The following is a 23,425-nucleotide window of genomic DNA, read 5'->3' as shown; positions in this document are numbered from 1 at the left end:
TTATAGTTGGTAGTACAATTTTATACAGCGCTCCACTGAGGGGGCTTGTCATGCGCCACTCAAAGGGTGTGTCTAGTTCCATATTGTGAGAATGAGCAAAGAGATTGTGAACATGGCACCTAGAAGCTTGGTGTGCACTGCTACATCTTAGAGGAACCTTTTAAAATGTCTTATATCCAACTGTAGATGATCCCCAAAGCATAATATTTGGTAGCTGTGTAGGTCTATGTATTGATTTATTTACAGTATTTTACTGCGGACACACTTGCATGCTTTCTTGGCGCATGTAAATTGCTTATTTGTCAATAGCCTCGATGTAGCCTATATGGTTTATTTGAATATTGGAGACAACTGTGCAGCGTAATGTAAATTGGTATTATTTTGTGGCCACGCCCCTTCCCCATGAAGCCACTCCCCTATAGTTTTGGCTTGAGCACCCACCAGCAAAAACATAAATCGGCACCTATGGTCTTGACCAACCTATATTTGCACCATTGGTGTCTGATAACGCCAGCCTCCCACCCCCCCTTCCCTGGCAGGCAGAATGTCAGCTGCCCCTCCCTCTCTTCCCCAGTATGCCCAGGAAACGATAGGTGTCCCCATGAGAGCGCCCCCTATCCGCTTCCATCCCACCCCCCTGCATCAATGCCTTGGTGACTGTGCAAGTAGTCAAAGGCGTCCGCACAGCAGCCCTATTCATGCACATATGCTAATATATGCATGCATAGAGGCTCAACATTGGTCCCCGGTGTGAAAATGTCAGAGAACAAATGAACCAGAATTACCCAGAGGTACTTACCAAACTCGAAAATCTTTCAGTTTATCTTTGTTCACCATCAAGTGGCTACAAAGTGAACTACACCATCTAGTGGCCACAAAGTGAACTACATATGAAGAAGTATTAATTGTATACATTTCAAAACGAACATTGTCACATTTTGCTTGGGATTCTCTTTTCTGGTCATTCATAAAGTTCGTACTATAGACACATCACAATATCTTGGTGTGTGTATGTGGGGAGGGGGAGTTAATGTCATGGAGGGTGGGGCACTTATGGTGGGTCAGACAGCAGATGAAAAATCATGCGTCAAATCAACCTTTTCTGAGATGACCACTGCATGCTAACCTTCAAAACTGTCAACCTAATTCAATGATGACAATTTAAGCATTGACCTTTTGACCCAGTTGACCCATATTTATCTACCCTCCCGTAATGGCCGGGAGGCTCCCAAAATCGGGTCCCCCTCCCGGAATGTGGGCAAGTCTCCCGCATCGCACCCGCAGCCCCCCTTTCCGCCGCACATACTGTATGCTGTATTTCGTGGGTCTGCGGCAAGGTGGTGGGGCTAAAATGATGCAAATTGCGTTAATTATGCGTCATTTTAGCCCTTCCCCCAAACCGCAGACCTGAGAATTACCACAAATGGCCCATTTGTTTGGGGCGTTTCCACATCTTGCCCGGGACTGGCAGTGTCCCGTGATGGGGGGGGGGGGGGCAGTTGGGAGTCCTCACTGTCACCGGTGAATAGACGCTGTGCGTGGGCCTGGCTAGCAGTTTACAGAGCCGCTAGTCAGGCTCCCACCGCGGCAAAAATGGGTGCCATGGCCGCCAAAATTTTGGGCAGGAGCTGTGTCCCTATTTCCAACCCTCCAATGTTGGAAGGTATGATTTGACTGTCATGGGGGTGGGGCTTGGTGACAAAAAATGCAGGCAATTATAAGTTGAGCTATTGACTGGTGATCATCTAGTGTTGTCCTAGTAACTCTCTATCTTTATACTGTTGATCTTTTTATCCACACTCGAAAGGACTGACCCATTAAAATGTTAACTGTCTATGGGGCCTTTTTATTAATTAATATTTGTGGGACATGTTCCTGAAAATCCCCAGTTTTGGGGCACTCACAAATATTAAGCAACCCCATTTACTGTCTATGGCTGCTACTGAGAGTGGCATGTTCAGTGGATCAATAGTTTCTAGGACCAAAGTGTACTTATAAAAGATACATGGATAAATACCGCAGAGGATTATATTATAACAGTGACAGCAGTGTGTTTAATTGTCTCGGTTTCAGAAAGTTACTGACATGTATCAGTCACTTCTAAAGCATACTTGCCTACTTTTGAAAACTAGTTTCAGGGAGATTATAGTGGGTAGTAGGATTTTGCAAAGTGCCCCATTGAGGGGGACGTGTCATGCTCCACCCAATGGGAGTGTCATGCTCCTCCCAAAGGGCATGTCTAGTTCCATATATGGAGAGATTGTGAAAAGAGAGGTACTTGTGTTTTATAGCGGCGCCCCCGATGTTGGTCGTACGATGTTTTTATCGAATTGCATCGCATGCCATACACCCGATGGCATGCGATGCGATGCGACGCGATTTTTGCCCCCTATACGATGAAAAATTGGGTGCTTATAATGTTAAATGCACCCCCACGCCACCCCCCCACTATAAACGTGAACCCGAAGCATGGCGAGCGCAGCGAGCCTGCGAGGGGCGGCGGTACGCGTCCTAAGACCTTTTCATACCTCCACTATCCACGTAGGCGTGGAGTTGAGAATATAAAGTGTGGCGAGCGCAGCGAGCCCGAAGCGTGGCGAGCAGACGCGGATACCTTCACAGGTATCCGCGGGCTTCACAGGTATCCGCGTCTCCCCACGGGGCTCGCTGCGCTCACCACGCTTCGGGCTTGGTGGCTTGCTGCGCTCGCCACACTTTATATTCTCAACTCCACGCCGACGTGGATAGTTGGGGTATGAAAAGGTCGTAGGACGCGTACCGCCGCTGCTCGCCACGCTTCGGGTTCACGTTTATAGTGGGGGGTGGCGTGGGGGTGCATTTAACATTGTAAGCACCCATTAGGGTGCTTATACAATTTTTAATCGCATCGCATTGTATGGCATTGTATGCCATATACAATGTCATACAATTTTAAAATTGTATGACATTGTACAACATTGTGCAGTATGCGATGGGCGCCGCTATAATACACAAGTACCAAAAGAGATTGTGAACGTGGCACCTAGAAGCGTGGGTGTGCACTGCTACATTTGAGAGGAATCTTTTAAAATGACTTATATCCAAATGTAGATGAGCCCAAAGCAGTTAGTAAGAGCTACTATACTTGGTAAAGTGCTGGGAAATGGCGCTGATGATTCAATGTAAATGTATCTATCGCTCATTCCTTTTTTCCCCACATTTTTTTTTACAGTGTAATGTGGGCTAGGTGACATGAGGGAGATTGCTAGACTAATGAGGGAGAGAGGGAGATTGCTGCTATGTCAGGGAGTCTCCTGCAGAATGCAGGAGGGAGGTAACTATGATGTAACAGTGTAATGTGGGCTAGGTGACATGGGGGAGATTGTTAGACTAATGAGGGAAAGAGGGAGATTGCTGTAATGTCAGGGAGTCTCCTGCAGAATGCAGGAGGGTAAGCAACTATGTTCTAAAGTGACATGCTTAACTGGTCAGTCATCAGTCTCCATCTCCCAGAGCAGCGGCAGAGGGGGGAGAGGGGGCCGGCAGTGCCTCCTATAAACAAATAAACCGACAAGTAGGCTATGTGGCTGATGCTCAGAATAATGTACATATGGTTGAGAGTTCAGATTGTAAGCTCTGCTAGGCAAGGGGCTGGCATAAATGACAAACAATATTCCCTGTAGAGTCCTGTATAATATTTATCCACCATATAAATAATGGTACTTGTGTAATATCTGGGCGCCCGATTTTCTCATTGCATCGCATCGCATGCAATATAGTGGCATACAATTCATGCAATGCAATTTTTCATTGTAAAGACCCGATTTTTAACTGTATAGTCACCCATGGGTGATTTCATACCCCCACTATCCAACTACGCATGGAGTTGATTTTATATAGTGTGGCGAGCCTGAAGCGTGGCGAGCGAACGCAGAATACATGTAAAGTAATCCGCGTCCCCTCGCGGAGCTCACTGCGCTCGCCACGCTTCGGGCTCGGTGGCTCGCTGCGTTCGCCACACTATATAAAATCAACTCCATGCATAGTTGGATAGTGGGGGTATGAAATCACCCATGGGTGACTATACAATTAAAAATCGGGTCTTTACAATGAAAAATCGCATCACATGTCTTAAGTAGTGGCATGCAATGAAAAAATCGGGCGCCCAGATAATACACAAGTACCTAAATAATTGTTATAAAATCTTAATAAATACATTTTTGATGAATAAGCCCCATCTTACAGAGCGGTAGATTTATTAAGCTCGGTGAAGTGATAAAGTGTTTTTTATCACCGGCCAATCAGCTCCTACAGTACCTGTTATTTTTCAAACCCAGCCTGTAACTTCACAGCTGGGAGCTGATTGGCCAGTGATAAAACCAAACACTTTATCACTTCACCAAGCTTAGTAAATCTGGCCCAGAGTGAGCTGATGATAGGAAATGGGTCAGCGCACCTATGATGACAGTGTAATGTGACAGTAGAGTAGTCAATGGGTCATTTCTTCTTAAGCTCAGAATGTACCGAATAACAGTTTAATGGGCAAAATAACAACAGTGACATATTTAATGAGTCCAGAGCGCTGAGCGTCAATGACAATAATATGTTTAAGGGCTCAAATCAATATGTTTGAAGGGTAGAGAAAACTATTACCAGTGACCATGCCGTGTTTTGGGGGTGAATAAAGTACTGAATGCAGTCTTCATGAGAGTCCCTGTGGCAGTGAGGAGGGTGCTGTGTTTATTTTCTGATAGGATGCGAGTGGGATTAAGAGATCAGTCACATTCCTGCCTCCCTGCTCTACCCCCCAATCCCATCTGTTTCTCTGTTTCTGATGGAAGAGCTGATCAAATATGGATTCGTCCCCCATACACCAAGGCTACTTGAAGAAATATGGTGAGTGGGGTGGTGGATGGTGCTGGGCAGCATCATAGTGGGGTGTGGGCCGTATCAGGCACACCTGGGTGTGATTTACTAGCGTGTAGCTGTATCGTAGGTATTACATAACAAAACATCTGGGTGTTGTGATCCTATGTCACGCTTCATCCTGGGAAACACTAGTGACATAATATACAGCACTTGTTTCATTGCACTTGTGTTAATAATGCTCATAATATATCTTATCTATCTATCTATCTATCTATCTATCTATCTATCTATCTATCTATCTATCTATCTATCTATCTATCTATCTATCTATCATCTATCTATCTATCTATCTATCTATCTATCATCTATCTATCTATCTATCTATCTATCTATCTATCTATCTATCTATCTATCTATCTATATCACACATATTTTTACATTTATTCCTCACTTGTACAATATCATGAATTGCAACATAACATTTTATAGACAATCAATATGGTATTTATTGTAATTATATTTTTAGGGGTGCCAGAGGGGTGACCGACAGTCGTGATTCTAATGGTATCCCTGGACTGGACAGTCGGAATCCCGATTTACACTGGCTAATTTCCCTTGTGGGAGTCAGCGACCCCCAGAGGGAGAATAGAATAGGTAGCGGACTCCTGACTGTCAGGGAATTATACCATACCCTTTTTTAGTACCCCCCTCAGTGTACACACACACACACACACACACACACACATACACACTATAAATAATTAATAAGAGAATGTAAAACAATACTTTAAATGGTACTTGTTTCCTAGCACGGCCACAATCGCGGGCATCGGGTGTCATTTTTAGTGGTATACGACGCGATGCCCACGATTTTACCATTGAAATGCATTGAAAAAAAGTCAAAATCGCGTCGGTCACGTCGTATGCGGCTAAAAAAGGCTTAAGTGGTCCAGACGCGATGCACACGATTTCCCCATAGGAAACAATGTTAAATGGCTCAATGTACCCGCGATGCCCCCGATTTCTCATAGGGAACAATGTTAAATACCTCAATTTCACCAAATCATCATAGGGAACAATGGTAAATGGGCCAGAAAGCCCCCAAAACACCCCAGAACAGTGAAATGTCCCCCCAAAAGTAGTTTACGCCACCCCACGATCAACGCAAACCCGAAGCGTGGCGAGCGCAGCGAGCCCGCGAGGGGCGGCAGTACGCGTCCTCCGACCTTTTCATACCCCCACTATCCACGTCGGCGTGGAGTTGAGAATAGAATAGTGTGGCGAGCGCAGCGAGCCACTGAGCCAGAAGCGTGGCGAGCGGACGCGGATACCTTCACAGGTAAACGCGTCCCTTCGCGGGCTTCACAGGTATCCGCGGCCCCTCGCCACGCTTCGGGCTCGCTGCGCTCGCCACACTATTCTATTCTCAACTCCACGCCGACGTGGATAGTGGGGGTATGAAAAGGTCGGAGGACGCGTACCGCCGCCCCTCGTGGGCTCGCTGCGCTCGCCACGCTTCGGGTTCGCGTTGATCGTGGGGTGGCGTAAAATACTTTTGGGGGGACATTTCACTGTTCAGGGGTGTTTTGGGGGGTTTATGGCCCATTTAACATTGTTCCCTATGATGATTTGGGTAAATTGACCCATTTAACATTGTTTCCTATGGGAAATCGGGGGCATCGCGGCTAAATTGAGCCATTTAACATTGTTCCCTATGGGGAAATCGCGGGCATCGCGGCTAAATTGAGCCATTTAACATTGTTTCCTATGGGAAATCGGGGGTATCGCGGCTAAATTGAGCCATTTAACATTGTTCCCTATGGGGAAATCGCGGGCATCGCGGCTAAATTGAGCCATTTAACATTGTTTCCTATGGGAAATCGGGGGCATCGCGGCTAAATTGAGCCATTTAACATTGTTCCCTATGGGGGAAATCGCGGGCATCGCGTCGCGACCATCGCACCCGATTTTTTAGTGCATGCGATGGCCGCGATGCCCCCGATTTTTCCTCACGATGCCCACGATCATGATCGTTGTGGCCGTGCTAGGAAACAAGTACCCTTTAAATTATAATGAGTGTGAAGGGAAAGCCTTTAGAATGCACTCCATATTTGCACCTTACAACCTGGTGTCGGAAATGTGGGTTCATGTGCACCCCATTTCTGTTTGTTATGGTATACATGATAAACAATGTCTAGGCCGACAGTCACTGGTTCAAACACTTACGGTTGACAGCCACTAGGTCGACACCTAAGGATGGTCGACATACTCTAGGTTGACAGTAACATAAGGTCAAAACAAAGTGAGAGTCAACATGAACATGTCCGGCACTGAAAAGGTTGACACAAGTTTTTTGTTGTCTATGTGAACATATGTCGACATAGATACCGTATAAGTGTAGCGTGTCCCCTCACACGGCTCGCTGCGCTCGGCACACTATTATATTCCCACTCTTTGCCCACTTGGATGGTAATGTATGAACCAATACATGAAAAACCAGTGTCGACTCTTTCAGTGACAGCCATGTTCATGGCAACCTTTTAGTGTGTGTCGACCTTCTGTCATTGCAACCTAGGGTATGTCGAACATTTTAGGTGTTGACGTACTCACTGTCGACCATTAGTCATTGTTGACCTAGACAATGTCAACCCAGGGACCGGATACCATTTGTGTGCACCGTAAATGCCTCTGTGATGTTATTATACCGATAAGATTTGTCTTGGAAAAGTTACAATTAGCTTTAACCTTTCTTTTTTAATCATGGTGTTTTTCATGGCATTTAGATGTATTGTTACGTATATTACAGGGCATTTCTGAAAGCTTGTGCACCAGTTACTACAAAGAGGTACTGTAACCCACAGAAACCATGTGGGTTATTCTGGTTCACCACTTATGGCAAATTCCTTCTTAAATGGACAAAACCATGTGCACTGCAGGTGGGGAAAATGTAACATGTGCAGAGAGAATTAGATTTAGGTGAGTTGTTTCTGTGCAGGGAAAATAGTGTCTGCTTTATTTTTACATTGCAATATAGATCTCACTTTGAAGTAAAACCCCACCCAAATCTAACTCTCTCTGCACAAGTTACATCTACCCCACCTGTAGTGCACATGGTTTTGTCCATTTGAGAAGAAATTTGCCAGAAGGAGTGAACCAGAGTAATCCCCAATGTCTCTGTTATTATCTAGAAAAGTTTACAATTAAGGTACGTAACATAGGGCATTATTCTAGTTCACTCTTTCTAACAAAATCCTTCTTAGATGGACAAAACCATGTGCACTGCAGGTGGGGCAGATGTTACTTGTGCAGTGAGAATTAGATTTGGGTGGGGTTTTACTTCAAAGTGAGATCTATATTGCAGTGTAAAAATAAAACAGCCAGTATTTACCCTGCACAGAAACAAAATAACTCACCCAAATCTAATATTCTCTGCACAAGTTACATCTGCCCCCCTGCAGTGCACATGGTTTTGTCCATCTAAGAAGGATTTTGTCAGAAAGAGTGAACTAGAATAAGGCCCATAGTTACTGTAAATGTTTCTGTTGGTTACAATACTATTTTCATATAGTTATAGCCTGGTTTTCATATAAAGTATCACCCCCACTATGTATGTAATGTAGCTATGTTATGTATGTAATGTAGCTATGTTATATTTGTAGATCTACTTGTATCACTTATAGAATGAAACTACACAACAACTCTATGACATGTGTTTTTAACTACTACTTTGTTCCCTTGATTAATTGCAGCTCTGTGGAGTTCTGGTTTTGCACTAATGACGGAAAAATATTAGATCATGTCTCCTTTGTGAGTCTCGGAAAGAAACAGAAAATGTTGCCTTACTGTATACTTTACCTTGTTCAGAAAACCCATACCTCCCAACTGTCCAATTTTCCTGGGACTGCCCCACATCCCATTCGTGGACAGTAGTGTCCCATATGTGTGTGGGGGGGGAGGGGGTCAGTTAGGAGTCTCAATGTCACTCGCTTAGCATCAGTGAGTAAGCCTGGAGCTCACACAGCGAATTACTTGCTATGTGTTTTTGTCAAAATTGTGGCCTTATTCAACAGTTTTTTAGTCATGTTTAGCTTTAGAATAAAGTGTAACTGCATAGGCGAAACATTACTAAAACTGTCCAAAAACTGCTGCAATAGGAAAGTCCTTTTTTTTAGACGGAAAAAACTGACTACATTGAATACCCTCTGATATATAAATGATATCACTAGACAGATCAGTTTTATCGGTACTTATGTATTATCTGGGCTCCCATGTTAAATGCACCCCATTTTTTCATACCCCTACTATCCAACTACGCATGGAGTTGATTTTATATAGTGTGGCGAGCGCAGCGAGCCACCGCGCCCGAAGCGTGGCGAGCGCAGCGAGCCCCGCGAGGGGACGCGGTCTCATAAGAAAAACGGGAGCCCAGATATTACATAAGTACCGTTTTATCATACCTCCCAACTTTGTGAGCGCCGGACCCGGGACACTGCCGGACCCGGGACACTGCACTGCCGAAATTTCCGGGGCGTGGCCTAATTTCGGGGGCGTGGCCATTTGCCGCGATGGGGCATGACCCAGAGGCTCTGTGAGCCTCTAGCCATGCCCGCAGCCTCCTGGCTACGGGAATAGACGCTGTGCGCATGCGCACAGCGTCTATTCCCCGCTGCTTAGCAGCCGACAGGGGGTACTCCCAACAGCCCCCCTCACCGCGGGACACTGACGCCCGCAGGTGGGACAGGCTCTAATAATCGGGACTGTCCCGCTAAAATAGGGACTGTTGGGAGGTATGGTTTTATGAACCCAGAGTACTCTGGTACAGTATAATTATTTCCTATACTCTAAGCTTGATTATGCTGGATGATATCCAGGTGGCTTGATCTTTAAAACTACTTAATTTATGCGCTATTAAATTAATCTTTAAACATTTCTTGCAACTAACATCTGAAAAATGAAAAATGTATTTGGTACTAAGAGCAGATGTATTAAGCCTGGTGCAGTGATAAAGTGGTGATAAAGCAGTGATAATGTGGAAGGTGGTTACTTGTCAGACAATCAGCTGTTTTGAAAAATGACAGTTAAGAGTTGATTGGCTGGTGATAAAGTGGAAGGTGATAATGCACCAACAACTAATTTTTCAAACACAGCTGAGTGGCTGATGCGTTATCACCACTTTATCATTTTACCAGGCGAAATACACAAGACAATCTGGCTAACTGAGTGAGTAAATGAAAATGAGTCTTATATGAGAAGGTTAAAAGTACAGATTTATTGGCATATCATTAGGTTCCGCCTCCTTTGCTGAAAGTGGGCAGAATGCGGGAGGGGTGGATACTGAGTACTTCCTCATCTTTGCGGCCACCGCTACGCCAGTTACGTTAGCCGCTACTTAACCGCTGCATAAGGATTTTTGGCGAGGACGTACCCCACCCTCCCGTGTTTACTGCACCCTCCTCTGTCCACGACACCATCTATTACCTTTAGTAAGCCCAAAGCTTGGAAAGCTAGGTAGGGGCGTGAGTGCATTACTCTGTCCATCAGAGTCGTTATGACGACCTTACCTAGTGTACACAACAGCGCACAATGTGGCCAATTCAGATCTGTTCACAGAGGTCCAAATTTGGCCGCTGTCCGATGTTTTTTAGTACTGCGCATGCATATTTTCTGCAATGCGCTTGCTCTAGGTCTGACTGCGAGAGCCACCAGCAAATTTTTTTTACTCATTGTACACCACTAAATCGCATCGCATGTCCCACAAAATCGCATGCGATCACATGTGATTTTATATGGTGTGCGATGCCATGACATTAGGTATACAATAATATGATTGTATGTCCCAAAAATAGATTTAACGCACCCCCCCACTATCCACGCCACCCTGAAGCGAGGGGCGGAGGAACGCGTCCTCCGACTTTTTCATTATCCTACTATCCACGCTGGCGTGGAGTTGATTTCATATAGTGTGGCGAGCGCAGCTAGCCACGGAGCCCGGAGCGTGGCGAGCGGACGCAGATTACTTTACATGTATTCCGTGTCCCCTCGCAGGGCTCGCTGAGATAGAATTAACTCCACGCCGACATTGATAGTGGGGTAACAAAAAGTCGGAATACGCATTCCGCCGCCGCTCGCCACGCTTCGGGGTGGCGTGGATAGTGAGTTAAACTCATTTTTGGGACATACAATCATATTATTGTATACCTAATATCATGGCATCACACACCCTATAAATTCACATGCGATCGCATGCGATTAAAAATTCGCATGTGATCGCATGCAATTTTGCGGCAGAGCAGTGAATACATTACATAGGAAAATCGCATCGCACATCGCATGGCCCCAAAATGGCCCATGCGATGCGATGCAATTTCACTACGCAGAATAGCCCACTAAGCAAATAGCTTAGTGGGCGCCGTGCTAGGAAACAAGTACCCTTTTGTTCCCTGTTTTTGCATATAGGCCACAAATGTGTACACAATTGCAGTTGCTCATTCCTGGGTGGCAGCTTCACTTGCTTACATTGGTAGTTTCATAGAGTTGTGTATGAATTAAGCCCAATGTTGTGTCTTATTTATTTCAGTCGGTACAGTCTTGAGTCTGACTGGGCATGAGTTGTAATGGGAGGGGAGGGGTGTGTTGTTTGCATGCCTAAATTCAGAGGCGGTGTGACAACGGTCTGTGGGATGATGGAGTTCAGTGTAATTATATTTTTCAGACTAATCTATTTCACAATCTATTGCACAAGAACAGGGCAGCCTTAAGTGCTCACTGATATGTATGATAGTTCTGTGACCAAACATACAGCATACTCACATACCATACTTCCCATCCGCTACTTGGAGACTGTCCCGCTGTCCCTCGCTGGGGTATGTGGCTCCGACAGTCCTAGAATCCCGACTGATGGTACTCCAACAGGGGAGCGAGCACAGAGAAGCCCCTTACAGGCTTGGTGGCTCCCCGCACTCGCCACAGGTTTGATTCCCCCTCTATGGGGGTCATGGATCCCCACGAGGGAGAATAGCCCCTCTCAGTCGGGATCCCGACTGTTGGGGATTCCATAGCCAGAGATTCCCCCTCTGATGGAAGTGTCCAATGGGTGGACTGGGGGGGGGGGTAGGGGGCAGTTGGGAGGAGCACGGCACCCTAGTGTATCAGAATATTTTTCACAGCACCCCTAGGCTAAAAGTTCCTTATTGAGAAATGTCAAATTAAAATATTAAATTAAGTAAATTGTGTTTATATGTCATCCTTACGGTTAGGAATGTGGTGAGAGACAGTTTTTGCTTCTGTTTGTCCACATATTTTATGATGGGAAGACACAAGTACTGGTTTGGGTGGGTCTTCAGTATAACAGAGCAGTGGGCAAGATACTATATAGCTATGAATGGCAGCTCTGGTGAAGTTGAAGGTTCTAAAAATACACAAATCGTGTTGCTTTAACCCCTCCCCACAGAACGTGATTTGCAGCTATTTTTTTTTTTTTGCTGGGGACAGGGTATACTGATGTATTCTGCACTTGCCCCAAATTTGCCAGATGTCTCTCTTCCCTGGGGTCTCCTCCAGGAGGACAGAAATATAAAATCAGCAAGTATAGACTACAGACACCTAATGCATATTTGGGAATTTCCTATTACAATAAGCTTTTATTTATAAGGCACCACAATGTGTTAGCAGTGCAACATAAGGTACAGATAGAAAACAGTAACAATGTACCCAAATATACCACACAATGTGTAAATAGCATAATAGCCAAATATTAATACCATTGACTGGGTAGAACAAAAGTCAGGAATAATGGCATGGCAAGACGCTGAAGCATACTTGCCGACCTATGCCGACCACATTGCATCCGATCGCATCTTATGGTACCCAAAGTACTTTTTTCGAGCACCTGATGTTGCATTCCATCTGCGATGCCATATCGGGTACTGGAAGACCGCTGGCGACAGGCGTCTGTGTAGCGCAGCGCTGTGCAGGAGCGCTGGAGGATGGCGAGTTCCCAGCCAATCACAGGCCTCACATTCAGGCAGCCGCTGATTGGCTGAGAGAGCTCTCTCTCAGCTAATCAGGGCAGGCCAGTGTTTTAAATAGTTTTTCCAAATAATGTCACCTCCGCCACCCACCAGCGCTCCTGCATAGCGCTGCACTACACCACCGCCAGCGATACACCGCAGCCAGCGCTCTTGCCACCCACTCCCCTAACGCGCCACCCATGCGCCTGCTGCCAATCGCATTAAAACCACATGTGATCGGTCATGCAATTCAATAGATATTATGTGCAGTATATAATATCTTTCAACGTGACATTCTACATTAATTTATCGCACAGGTCGAAGTCTGGATTGGAGGTTCAACTGACCAGGATGGGTGAGTGCAGGCAAACAGTGTTAGAGTCACTAAAGGGGAGGAGACAAAGGAGACATGGTCAACGGCATTGAAGGGAACGTATGCCTTTTTGTAGATGACATAATCAACAGGATACACACTCAATAAGGGGTGACACAAACGAAGGAAGATCTAGGGAGTCTAGAGGAATGGGCAAGAATGTGGCAACTACAGTTTAATACATTGTGCACTTGAGTCTAAAAAAAAACCCAACGGGGGTTACACACGTAGCACATGAGTAATGCTAGATCACAACGCTATGTCCCTACACACAGGCCCTTATTCTGGTTCACTCGCAAAGGCAAATTCCTTCTCAAATGGACAAAACCATATGAACTGCAGAGGCGGGGGGGGGGGGCAGATGTAACATGTGCAGAGAGATTTAGATTTGGGTGAGGTATTTTGTTTCTGTGCAGGGAAAATACTGACTGCTTTATTTTTACACTGCAATATGGATCTCCCTTTGAAGTAAAACCCCACCCAAATCTAATTCTCTCTGCACAAGTTACACTCTGCACAAGTTACGTCTGCCCCACCTGCAGTGCACATGGTTTTGTCCATTTTAGAAGGAATTTGCCATTGCGAGTGAACCAGAACAAGGGCCACAGAGTGATGTTGGGGCATTTTCTAAGCGATCTAGTAAGGCGTGATTATGATGACATGATTCAGCATGTATTGGGTCATCTTGTCCCTGCAGATCCCCCCACGAGGTAGGGGGGTTGTGGAGATTGTCGGGCACAAGATTTTTGGGAACTTCCTGGCCGTTTTAAGGAGGTTGGGCAAGCATAGAGATACAGTATCTGCTACAATCCCTCCTTCGTACATTGCAATGATACTAAATATTTGCGGTTACTCCTTAAAATGTGTGTTTTTGTAGATTAAACTGCAAATATACAATGAGCCCCTTTGTTTGTCTTATCCTTTCGGTAAAGCTTTAACCGTACTTGAGCAGTGACTTTAAATGCTCCGCAAGGCTTTCCCATGGACACTGTTATCTCTACTGCAAAGTGTTGACCTAAGAGTCTGCTAGTGTTGTATGAGGAGACACATGTGGTACACAAGGCCACAAGCCAGGCACCTACACGTACATTACACACAGATAAGGCAGTCTTTGCCTTTGTTCTTGTATAAAAAAAAAAGTCAACCTTTTGACTGTTGACCTTCCCCATTGTCGACCTAATGCTTGTGTCGACCTAATAACCCTGTCGACCGTCATGCATGTCAGGGACAAAACTAGGGTTTCTGGCGCCCGGGGCAAGGCAGTCATTTGGTGCCCCCCCTTCCCCTGACGGGGGGGGGGACCAAATGACCGCCTTGCCCCTGGCGCCAGAGACCCCCCCCTCCCCGCACAGTCCTCTCACCGCCACGGCTGCTGCACAGTCCTCTCACTGCCCCGGCTGCTGCCCTTCTCCTCCTCATCCCGTGCCACTGCTGTCACCAGTGACCCGCCGTCCAAATCAGCCATGTGCGTCCTGCTGTGAATGGCCGGGCTGGGTCACGTGGGGCGGCGGCGGACAGCTGGCTGTGGCTGATCGCGGTCTGTGCAGCCGCCTGCTTCCAGCTTCGCTCTCCGGGCTTCCTCGCTCAGCCTCCTTTCACACCGCAGCATGTGAGACAAGAATGGTGTAGCCGCTGTAGCGGCAGCTTGACTCCATCCGTCTCCTACTAGGGTGGCGGCGGGAAGTGCTGATGACTGAAAAGACTTGCCAAACGCTGATTGGCTGAATTCAGCCAATCAGTGTCCGGCAAGTCTTTTCAAAGTCATCAGCGCTTCCCACGGCCGCGCTAGCAGGAGACGTACGGAGTCAAAGTAAGCTGCCGCTACAGCGGCTACACCAGTCCCCGGAACCCCGCTGCCTGTCCCCGGACCTCACAGCGCCCCCCCCCCCCCTCCAGCACCCAGTGCGCGTGACCCCCCAGCCCCCCCCCCCTAGTTACGGCCCTGTGCATGTTGACTTTCAGTGGTCGACCTAATGCTTGTGAACCTAATGTCTGTCTATCCAATGATCTATACCCATATATAGGGCCGGATGCTGTAAAGCAGAGCTGCCCTTTGTTATAATAATCGCATATCTTAGTGCATATGCGATTATTATCGATGCAGTAGCCGGCAGTGATGTGCGGCGAGGTGGAGCGGTGGATGTTCGTGCATCCCCCCTTACATAGGTGCCGATTCTGTGGGTGCTCAAGGGCCCGAGCACCCACGTAAATTGATGAGCACCCACGGGCCCGAGTCCCGCCACCTGGGAAACAGTATGCCGGGAAGAGTGTATTCTGTCCGCGGAGTACCTGCACTGTGGCGGCATTTATGTACCTGCACTGTGGGGGCATTTATGTACCTGCACCATGGGGGCATTTGTGTACCTGCACTGTGGGGGCATTTATGTACTGTATGTGCAACTCTGTTGCCGTAATTTGAATATTGGAGACAACTGTGCTACGTAATATAAATTGGTATTATTTTGTGGACACACCCCTTCTCCATGAAGCCACTCCTCTATATTTTTGGCTTGAGCACCCACCAGCAAAAACATAAATCGGCACCTATGCCCCCTTATATTGTATGTAATGTAAAGTAGCGTTAAGGTATGCAGTGTCACCCGCAGCACCAAGCTTCTATCATTGTACAGTAGCAGGTGATGTAGCCTACAGTCACTGGGACAGCCCACATCTCTGGGACGGTGTATCGGGTTGGGAAGCCACGCCCCCCAATTTTTCCGTTGCATGCCTTCAGAACATATGCAGTATAGAGTCCTCCTGCCGCACAAGTATCCGAGAGGTGAGTGACGCCTCTGTAGCTATGTGTTTATAATGAATATATCAAAGGTTATATATTGTACCAGGTGCACGTGAATTATAATGATTGCTAAGTGTGGCCTCTGTTACGGTACATGCCATGTAATCTTGTATCGCCTCCAGCTTCTAGTCAGTGCCTGGGTAGATTGTGTGTCCTGTGGAAGATTAGTGTCACTGCTACAGATATAATTGTGTTTTAAATCCATAGGAACTGCTCCTGAGCTCTGGGAATATTGTGTAATCCACAGAGCACATCGGATTTAGAATCAGAAAAAGATGTGGTGATAGAGAAATAAACTGGGTGATGTAGAAAGAGATATTTACAGACAGATACACAAGCATGCTGCTGCTGCTGCAGATTAGGGGATGTAAGATTTAATGAACAAGATTGTTCCTGCACAGAAATGGACGAATAACAGCGTATTTGACATTCATATAAAGTCACTATAATACAGTCGTATGAGCCAACAGAGAGAATGGTATGCAGGCGGGAGGTGGTATGCAGGCAGCGGGTGGTGTGCAGGTGGGGAGTGGAATGCAGGCAGGGGGAGGTATGGAGGCAGGGGGTGGGACGCAGGCAGGGAGAGGTATGCAGGCAGGTACGAACACAAGTGGGAGGTATGCAGGCAGGGGGTGGAATGCAGTTAGGGGGTGGTATACAGACAGGAGGTGGTCTGCAGGCAGGGGTTGGTATGCAGGCAGGAGGTGGTATGCAGGCAGGGGGTGGTACGCAGGCAGGGGGGAGTATCCAGGCAGGGGGTAGTACGAACACAGGTGGGAGGTATGCAATCAGGGGGTGGTATGCAGTTAGGGGGTGGTATACAGACAGGAGGTGGTCTGCAGGCAGGAGGTCGTATGCAGGCAGGGGGTGGTACGCCGGCAGGGGGAAGTATGCAGGCAGGGGGTAGTACGAACACAGGTGGGAGGTATGCAGACAGGGGGTGGTATGCAGGCAGGGGGTAGTATACAGACAGGAGGTGGTCTGCAGGGAGTGGTTGGTATGCAGGTAGGAGGTGGTCTGCAGGGAGTGGTTGGTATGCAGGCAGGAGGTGGTCTGCAGGGAGTGGTTGGTATGCAGGCAGGAGGTGGTAAGCAGGTCAGGGGGTGGTATACAGACAGGAGGTGGTCTGCAGGGAGTGGTTGGTATGCAGGCAGGAGGTGGTATGCAGGTCAGGGGTGGTATACAGACAGGAGGTGGTATACAGACAGGAGGTGGTTGGTATGCAGGCAGGAGGTGGTATGCAGGTCAGGGTCAGTATGTAGGCATGAATTAATATGCAGGCAAAGTTTGGTATGCAGGTCAGGGTCAGTATGCAGGCAGGAGGTGGTATGCATTCAGGGGGTGGTATGCAGACGGGAGGTGGTATGCAGGCAAGAGGTGGTATGCAGGGAGGAGGTGGTATGCAGGTAAGGGGTGGTATGCAGACAGGACGTGGTATGCAGGCAGGGGGTTGATATGCAGGCAGGGTGTGATATGCAGGGAGGGGGTGGTAAGCGGGAAGGGGTTGTTATGCAGGCAGGGGGTGGTACGCAGGTAGGGTGGTACACAGGTAGAGGGTGGTATGCAGGCAGGTGTGGTATGCAGGCAGGATGTGGTACACGGCCAGAAGGTGGTATGCAGCCAGAAGGTGGTACGCAGACAGGGGCTCGTACGCAGTGAGGAGGTGGTACGTAGACAGGGGCTCGTACGCAGTGAGGAGGTGGTATGCAGGGAGGGGGTGGTAGGCAGGCAGGAGGTGGTATGCAGGCAGGGGCTCGTACGCAGTGAGGAGGTGGTATGCAGGCAGGAGGTGGTATGCAGGCAGGGGCTGCTTTGCAGGCAGGAGGTGATATGCAGGCAGGAGGTGGTATGTAGGCAGGAGGTGGTATGCAGGCAGGGTGGCATGCAACCAGAAGGTGGTATGTACCTACTCCTGCATTTGAATTGCTAAGGATCACATACTTCTGCGCACATCTTATGATATGTGATCCTCCTTCCAGATTAGGGGCCTAATTCTGATCTGCTTGGCAACATGACTTATACCTGTGGCCTCCAGGACGAAACGATCATTTGAAACCCTAGTGTCTAATGAAGATGCCCCAGTAAACATACAATGCTTCTTTCTCTTTCTATCTTTGCCCAGGTGGGTTCCTCTTCAAGCAATGGAAGGAACGATACCTACAGCTCACCCATGAAGGTAGCCTTCTCCTGTCTCGTGACCCAGACTCTTCTGCAGAACTAGAGATCCCTCTACTCACTCGGTGCCAGGCGATACTAGAGGGCACTGAGGTGGGGGACATGCCCAAGCTGCCTGTGGGGATCCAGAGGAGCAGTTGTCTTGGACTCTCTCTGAGTGATGGGAGGACACTGATGCTGTTGGCCCCAGATTCCCAGGAGTGCAGGTAAATGTCTCATATCCTTCTTCATACAGAACGCAGATATTTGTACAGGGTATACTGTATGTTTTTCTTTTTAATCAGACAAAAAATAAAACTTGGGTACAAGATGCAGCAACACAAGTGTACAGTCCTACTCCCTCTAATATAAGATGCTTAAGTCATATTGGGGGGAGGGGGGGGGGTGATAAAAACGTTCAGTTGTTGCAGTACTGAGTTTGTAAGGACTTGGAGCAATTATAGTATTAAAACAAGTTCTAAACATATGGGTATGCAGAACTTTTCTTCTTGCCCACCTAGCACCCTCATTGGTTCACACAAAGGCCCGATTCAGACCTGCTTGCTGGGCTGCGAGTGTTAGGAGCCCGGTGATCAGGAACACGTCTCACAAAAGTGAAATCCTGCCCATGTGCATGGCTGCGAATGTGTTTGCAGCCATGCACACAGGGAAATCCATTGGGAATCACTCACCATCGAATGGATTCCCACCTGTTCGTCTCACCTTACTCAGCACAGCGAAGGCCGCGGGGAGAAGGAGGCCGCTCATGATATCAGCAGCCCACTCTCCCATCGGCCAGGGAACTCCTGCGTTTTCTGGGTCACCCTGTGAGCTGCCAGCGAAGGCTAGTCTTTGCCGGCTGTCTTCGTATGGATGGTTTGCACATGCGCACAGTGTACAGTGTATATGCGCAGTTGTCCGATAATTGCTCATACTGCAAATTTGCAGCACAGCGAGCAAGTCTGAATCGGTACTATGGTGGACTTTGCATCTTGAATACTGCTCCAAACTCAGGACTGAGAGATTCCCGGCATTGCCAGTATATAGAGTTTTGAGGGTTTTCCGGCAAACTGTTAAACACGTGTAGCAATCCCTATAGCGCTTAAGGTCCGTACGCACTGTACGATATGCAGCACTGCCGATATTGTTAATGATAGTGGTCAGCCGCCGGCCCCGTGCATGGGGGCAAGTTTGTGTTCTGACTGGCCCGCCCATGGGTGCGCCCACCATTTTTGTGGGCATGTCCATGAAACTTCGGGCGGGCCCTTCAGAACGTCCCCTGCCTGTTACTCAGCACCCTGGGGGAATTAAAAATTTGTACAAAGGTGCTCGCTTTTAGGGTCAAAATAGGATACACATTAAATTGTCAGTTCTGACAATAATATCCAAGCCAGACAAGATCTACAGAGACAGAGACATGTGATGTTTTATTTTTGTTTTTCTATTTTATTGCAGCAAATGGATAAATATCCTACGGAAAGTGAAAGAGGTCAGTGAAAGCACATTCAGCATTGAAATCTCTGAAAATGGCCTTTTTGAAGGTTTGGCCACTTTTCTCATTTGCTCCAGAATGCGGTCATACTGCCCATGCGCAGAATGACTATCGGGTCACAAACCTGAAAGTCCCACACCGCAAACACACAACTCTTATGGGACAGTAAGGGGACCAGGACTTGTCTATCAAGTATAATTCGTCATAAACAAAGTTCACATTTCCCTTAAAGCAGAAGTAGAATAGTGTGACTTGTGTAGGGATATATTAGCACCTACTAGAGGACTGGTGTAAGTACACTCTGATGACTGTAACTGTATCTATCTCTCATTCCTTTTTTCCCCAAAAAATGTAATTGTGTAATGTGGGTTAGGTGAAATGAGGGAGATGGCTAGACTAATGAGGTAGAGAGGGAGATTGCTGCTATTTTAGGGAGTCTCCTCCGGAATGCAGGGGTAGGCAACTATGAGTTTGCCTGTACCTGCAGATGAACAACTCCTTAAATGCGCTGCATGCAGTGATGGCTCAAGGGGGGAAGGGGTGTGCTTCAGTCCAGTTCAAACTTCAAATAGGGGAGCCTCGCCTACTGCCACCAACTGCCATTCCAAACTGACTCACTGGCAGTGGGTGTGGCTCCCCTGTTTGAAGTTTGAGCTGTGCTGCAGACCTTCCTCTGGAGCTCGCACTGGTTGCATGCTTTTATTTATAGTCATTAACGCCCATTGTAGTGCCAACCCTGCGTCAGCGTGAGAATGGATAAAACAGGCAAAGTTAATGATCACATGAAGTTAGGTGACCAAGAGGTCACCATGGGTTGCACATGGCAATGCTATTGTTGTAGTGCTCTAGTAGACTATCTGCATCTCTGTATATGACATAAATCTCTTTCCATCACCTTCAGAGCCTATCACAGCCACCACTTTCGCCAACCAACTGTAGAGTTCACACTCTGTCACCCATCCGAAGGTGCTGCTGGAGTGATGTTTCCAGTCACACCAAGGACAAGTCTCATGGCAAGGAAGGTGGGTGATACCTCCTCAGCTGGGAGTCTCCTCCCTGCATCACAGCCATCATTAATTTATTCTGTTTCCTACAGGCAGAGCAGCTCATTGTAAGGAAAAGTGTCCGCCTCATTGCCTCCGCCATGGTTCCCAGCTGCACTGGGGGGTGAAGACGGCATGTGTGCTCATGGGAGGAGCCGCTGCAGGTCCAACCCTGGGTTACATGGTCACCTCCAGTCATGGTGCTCGCTCCACTGATACTGCACCACCGGATTTTCGAGAGCTAGGTTACCACCCCTCGGCCGATGTAGAGGGCTGCCAGTATGACGTGGATTTTGAAGGCATGGACCAAGATTTTAATGGATTAGATTTTGGTGGATTTGCCTTCTAAAAATCTTTTGCTGTGTGTTGATGTCCTAACGTAAGACTGCTGTGACCTCCTAATCATTCAATCCCACAAAACATTACTATGAGTATCAGGTACTGTACCCTTCTTTGTCAAGGGGCATTGGACACTACCAGACATGTCTAACCACTGAAAATGCTCATCAATCATTACCACCTATTACTGTATATAACACTGCTCACCATCTACTGTATGTAGTCTTAAGGTGCATACACACTGTAAATTTTTTTGACCAATTTCGTTCATTTAAGCCATTCTGAATTAAATTGGTCAAAATATCTTTCAGTGTGAATTTGACGAATGACGAATGATGATGTTGTTCATCAAGATTGTTTGTGAACTGTGCATGCAGCTCAATTTGGATATCTTTCAAAAGGATCCTATAAACTGTAGCTAGATCTTTCGTCTTTCGTCAACATCTTTTGTCCAGGACACTGGGTTCAAGGGAAATTGGTCATTAATGTCTTTCAACGAAATTGGTCAAACAAATTGTGCAGTGTGTATGCACCTTTAGACCTCTCTTGTGTATTACCTCACTTGTGTCATAGTATAAGGTATAGTGACACATTTTGTTCTTTTTTGTTGTCATTTAGCCATTGTGGGGCAAAGTGAATAATACCCCGTGTTATAAGCTCCTTATTTCCATATTTCTATGTGTTAGATTGGGGAGTTCTAAACTCGGGAGGGAAATAATTCTCTTGAAACTTGCAGCATCTGGTTTTAATTTGACAGATTGCTTAATAAACTGAATTTTATACGGAATATGTGTGTACTGGTGTAATGGTCTATTGGGGGCGGCACTGAAATCCACAAATACTACTAACCGACAGTAACCTTGGATTCTTCACAATAATTCTAAAAATGTTTCTGCATTTGTATAAATGTGTTATAGTTACAGGGAGTCTGTCATGGTATACAGTCATTAGGTCAAACCCATAAGGGATCGACATACATTGGGTCGACCAATGAAGGTTGACATGGCTAAGGTCGATAGGGTTGGAAGGTTGACACACGCATTAGGTCAACAATGGCTAGATCGACAGTCAAAAGGTCGACGTGAGTTTTTCACCTTTTTTTGAGCCGACATGTGCCGACAGGCAGTATTTCATGCCCTACCATCCACTAGGGTGTGGTAAGAGAATGGAATAGTGTGCCGAGCGTAGAGAGGCACTGTGCCCGCTGCATGGTGAGCGATGCGATGGGACGAGGTACACTTTGACGGGGCCATGTTGACTATGTCGACATCAGCCCTCCGTCGTAGCAGCCCGGACACTTCAGCATTTTACCAGTGATCCATCACCACCCTTGTCACTTCCAGCTCGGCAGTGGCGTAAAATTTCCGCCCCCTGCCGCAAATTTGGGCAGCGCCCCCTCCCCTTTGGCTTAACAACCCCCCCCCCTCCTCCAACCCCTAGGGTTAACAACCCCCCTCCCCCGCGCCCTCCCCATGCAAAGTACCTCCTGCCGCGGCCGGCGCTTCTGTCAGGCCCTGGCTCCTGCAGGCTGCAGCATATAAGAAGTGACTCTCAGAAAATGGCTGCCCCCATAATGCAGACAGTTTTCGAGGATGCTAGAGTAGGCTGCGGCCTCCTCTAGCAATCTTGAAAACGGTCTGCTGTATGGGGGCAGCCATTTTCTGAGAGTCTTTTTTTATATGCTGCAGGAGCCGGGACCTGACAGAAGCGCCGGCCACTGCAGGAGGTACAGTGCTCGGGGAGGGCGCGGGGTACCGGCCGGCGGCAGGGGCAGACGGCAGCAGGTAACTATAGCCCCACAAACCCCCCCGGCGCCCACACCTTCTCAGCGCCTACCCGCCACCGCGGGGGCTGTGGGGCTATAGTTACGCCACTGCAGCTCGGCGTTGTTGCTGCCCCCCCTCCCCCTGAACTTAACCTGCGATCATGAGGCAGCAGCAGTTTAAGTATTTGTGCACACGCATTGGAGCATGCTCACATGCGCATACCTCTGAAAATCGTGGCTGGGTGTGAATTACGCCCTAAATTCATAATAACCAATTAGATTCTAGTTATCCCTTATTGTGTACATTCTATAAAATGAAAGCTGAAATATGACTGCTTGATGTGGACGAACCCTCCTCTGTTCATCATAATTGTTTTCTCTAAAGAAAGCTCAAATAAAAGAAGACATAGGGCCTTATTCTAGTTCACTCTTTCTGACAAAATCCTTCTTAGATGGACAAAACCATGTGCACTGCAGATGTAAAATGTGCAGAGAGAATTAGATTTGGGTGAGTTATTTTGTTTCTGTGCAGGGAAAACACTGGCTGCTGTATTTTAATACTGCAATATAGATCTCACTTTGAAGTAAAACCCCACCCAAATCTA

General features: G+C 47.3%; 1 protein-coding gene across 2 annotated transcripts; it reads left to right on the top strand.

Moving 5' to 3' along the window:
* The first annotated feature begins 4,739 nt into the window (after nt 1–4,739).
* On the top strand, nt 4,740–21,842 carry LOC146036056 (uncharacterized). Of its 2 annotated transcripts, none has more exons than XM_083159826.1 (5): nt 4,740–4,875; nt 18,150–18,408; nt 19,637–19,670; nt 20,575–20,695; nt 20,770–21,842. In XM_083159826.1, the coding sequence occupies exons 1-5, from the start codon at nt 4,833–4,835 to the stop codon at nt 21,063–21,065; spliced, it is 753 nt and encodes a 250-aa protein (XP_083015952.1). In that variant the 5' UTR covers nt 4,740–4,832; the 3' UTR covers nt 21,066–21,842. The 2 variants fall into 2 exon arrangements, with proteins under 2 accessions (XP_083015952.1, XP_083015951.1); XM_083159825.1 differs by lacking the exon at nt 4,740–4,875 and adding an exon at nt 15,774–16,009.
* Nucleotides 21,843–23,425: the final 1,583 nt, after the last annotated feature.

Source organism: Crinia signifera, chromosome 9, assembly GCF_055691185.1.
Source record: "Crinia signifera chromosome 9, ASM5569118v1, whole genome shotgun sequence".
Taxonomy (NCBI): domain Eukaryota; kingdom Metazoa; phylum Chordata; class Amphibia; order Anura; family Myobatrachidae; genus Crinia; species Crinia signifera.
Note: the sequence above shows the minus strand (reverse complement) of the source record. Positions and strands in the feature narration are given on the sequence as shown.

Bases quoted from the DNA above. Each gene is read 5' to 3' on its own strand.
- LOC146036056 (XM_083159825.1), top strand. From the start codon at position 15,955: ATGCCTTCAGAACATATGCAGTATAGAGTCCTCCTGCCGCACAAGTAT. The intron at 16,010-18,149 runs GTGAGTGACGCC...ATCTTTGCCCAG, and splicing joins GCCGCACAAGTATCCGAGAG to GTGGGTTCCTCTTCAAGCAA. The intron at 20,696-20,769 runs GTGGGTGATACC...TGTTTCCTACAG, and splicing joins CAAGTCTCATGGCAAGGAAG to GCAGAGCAGCTCATTGTAAG.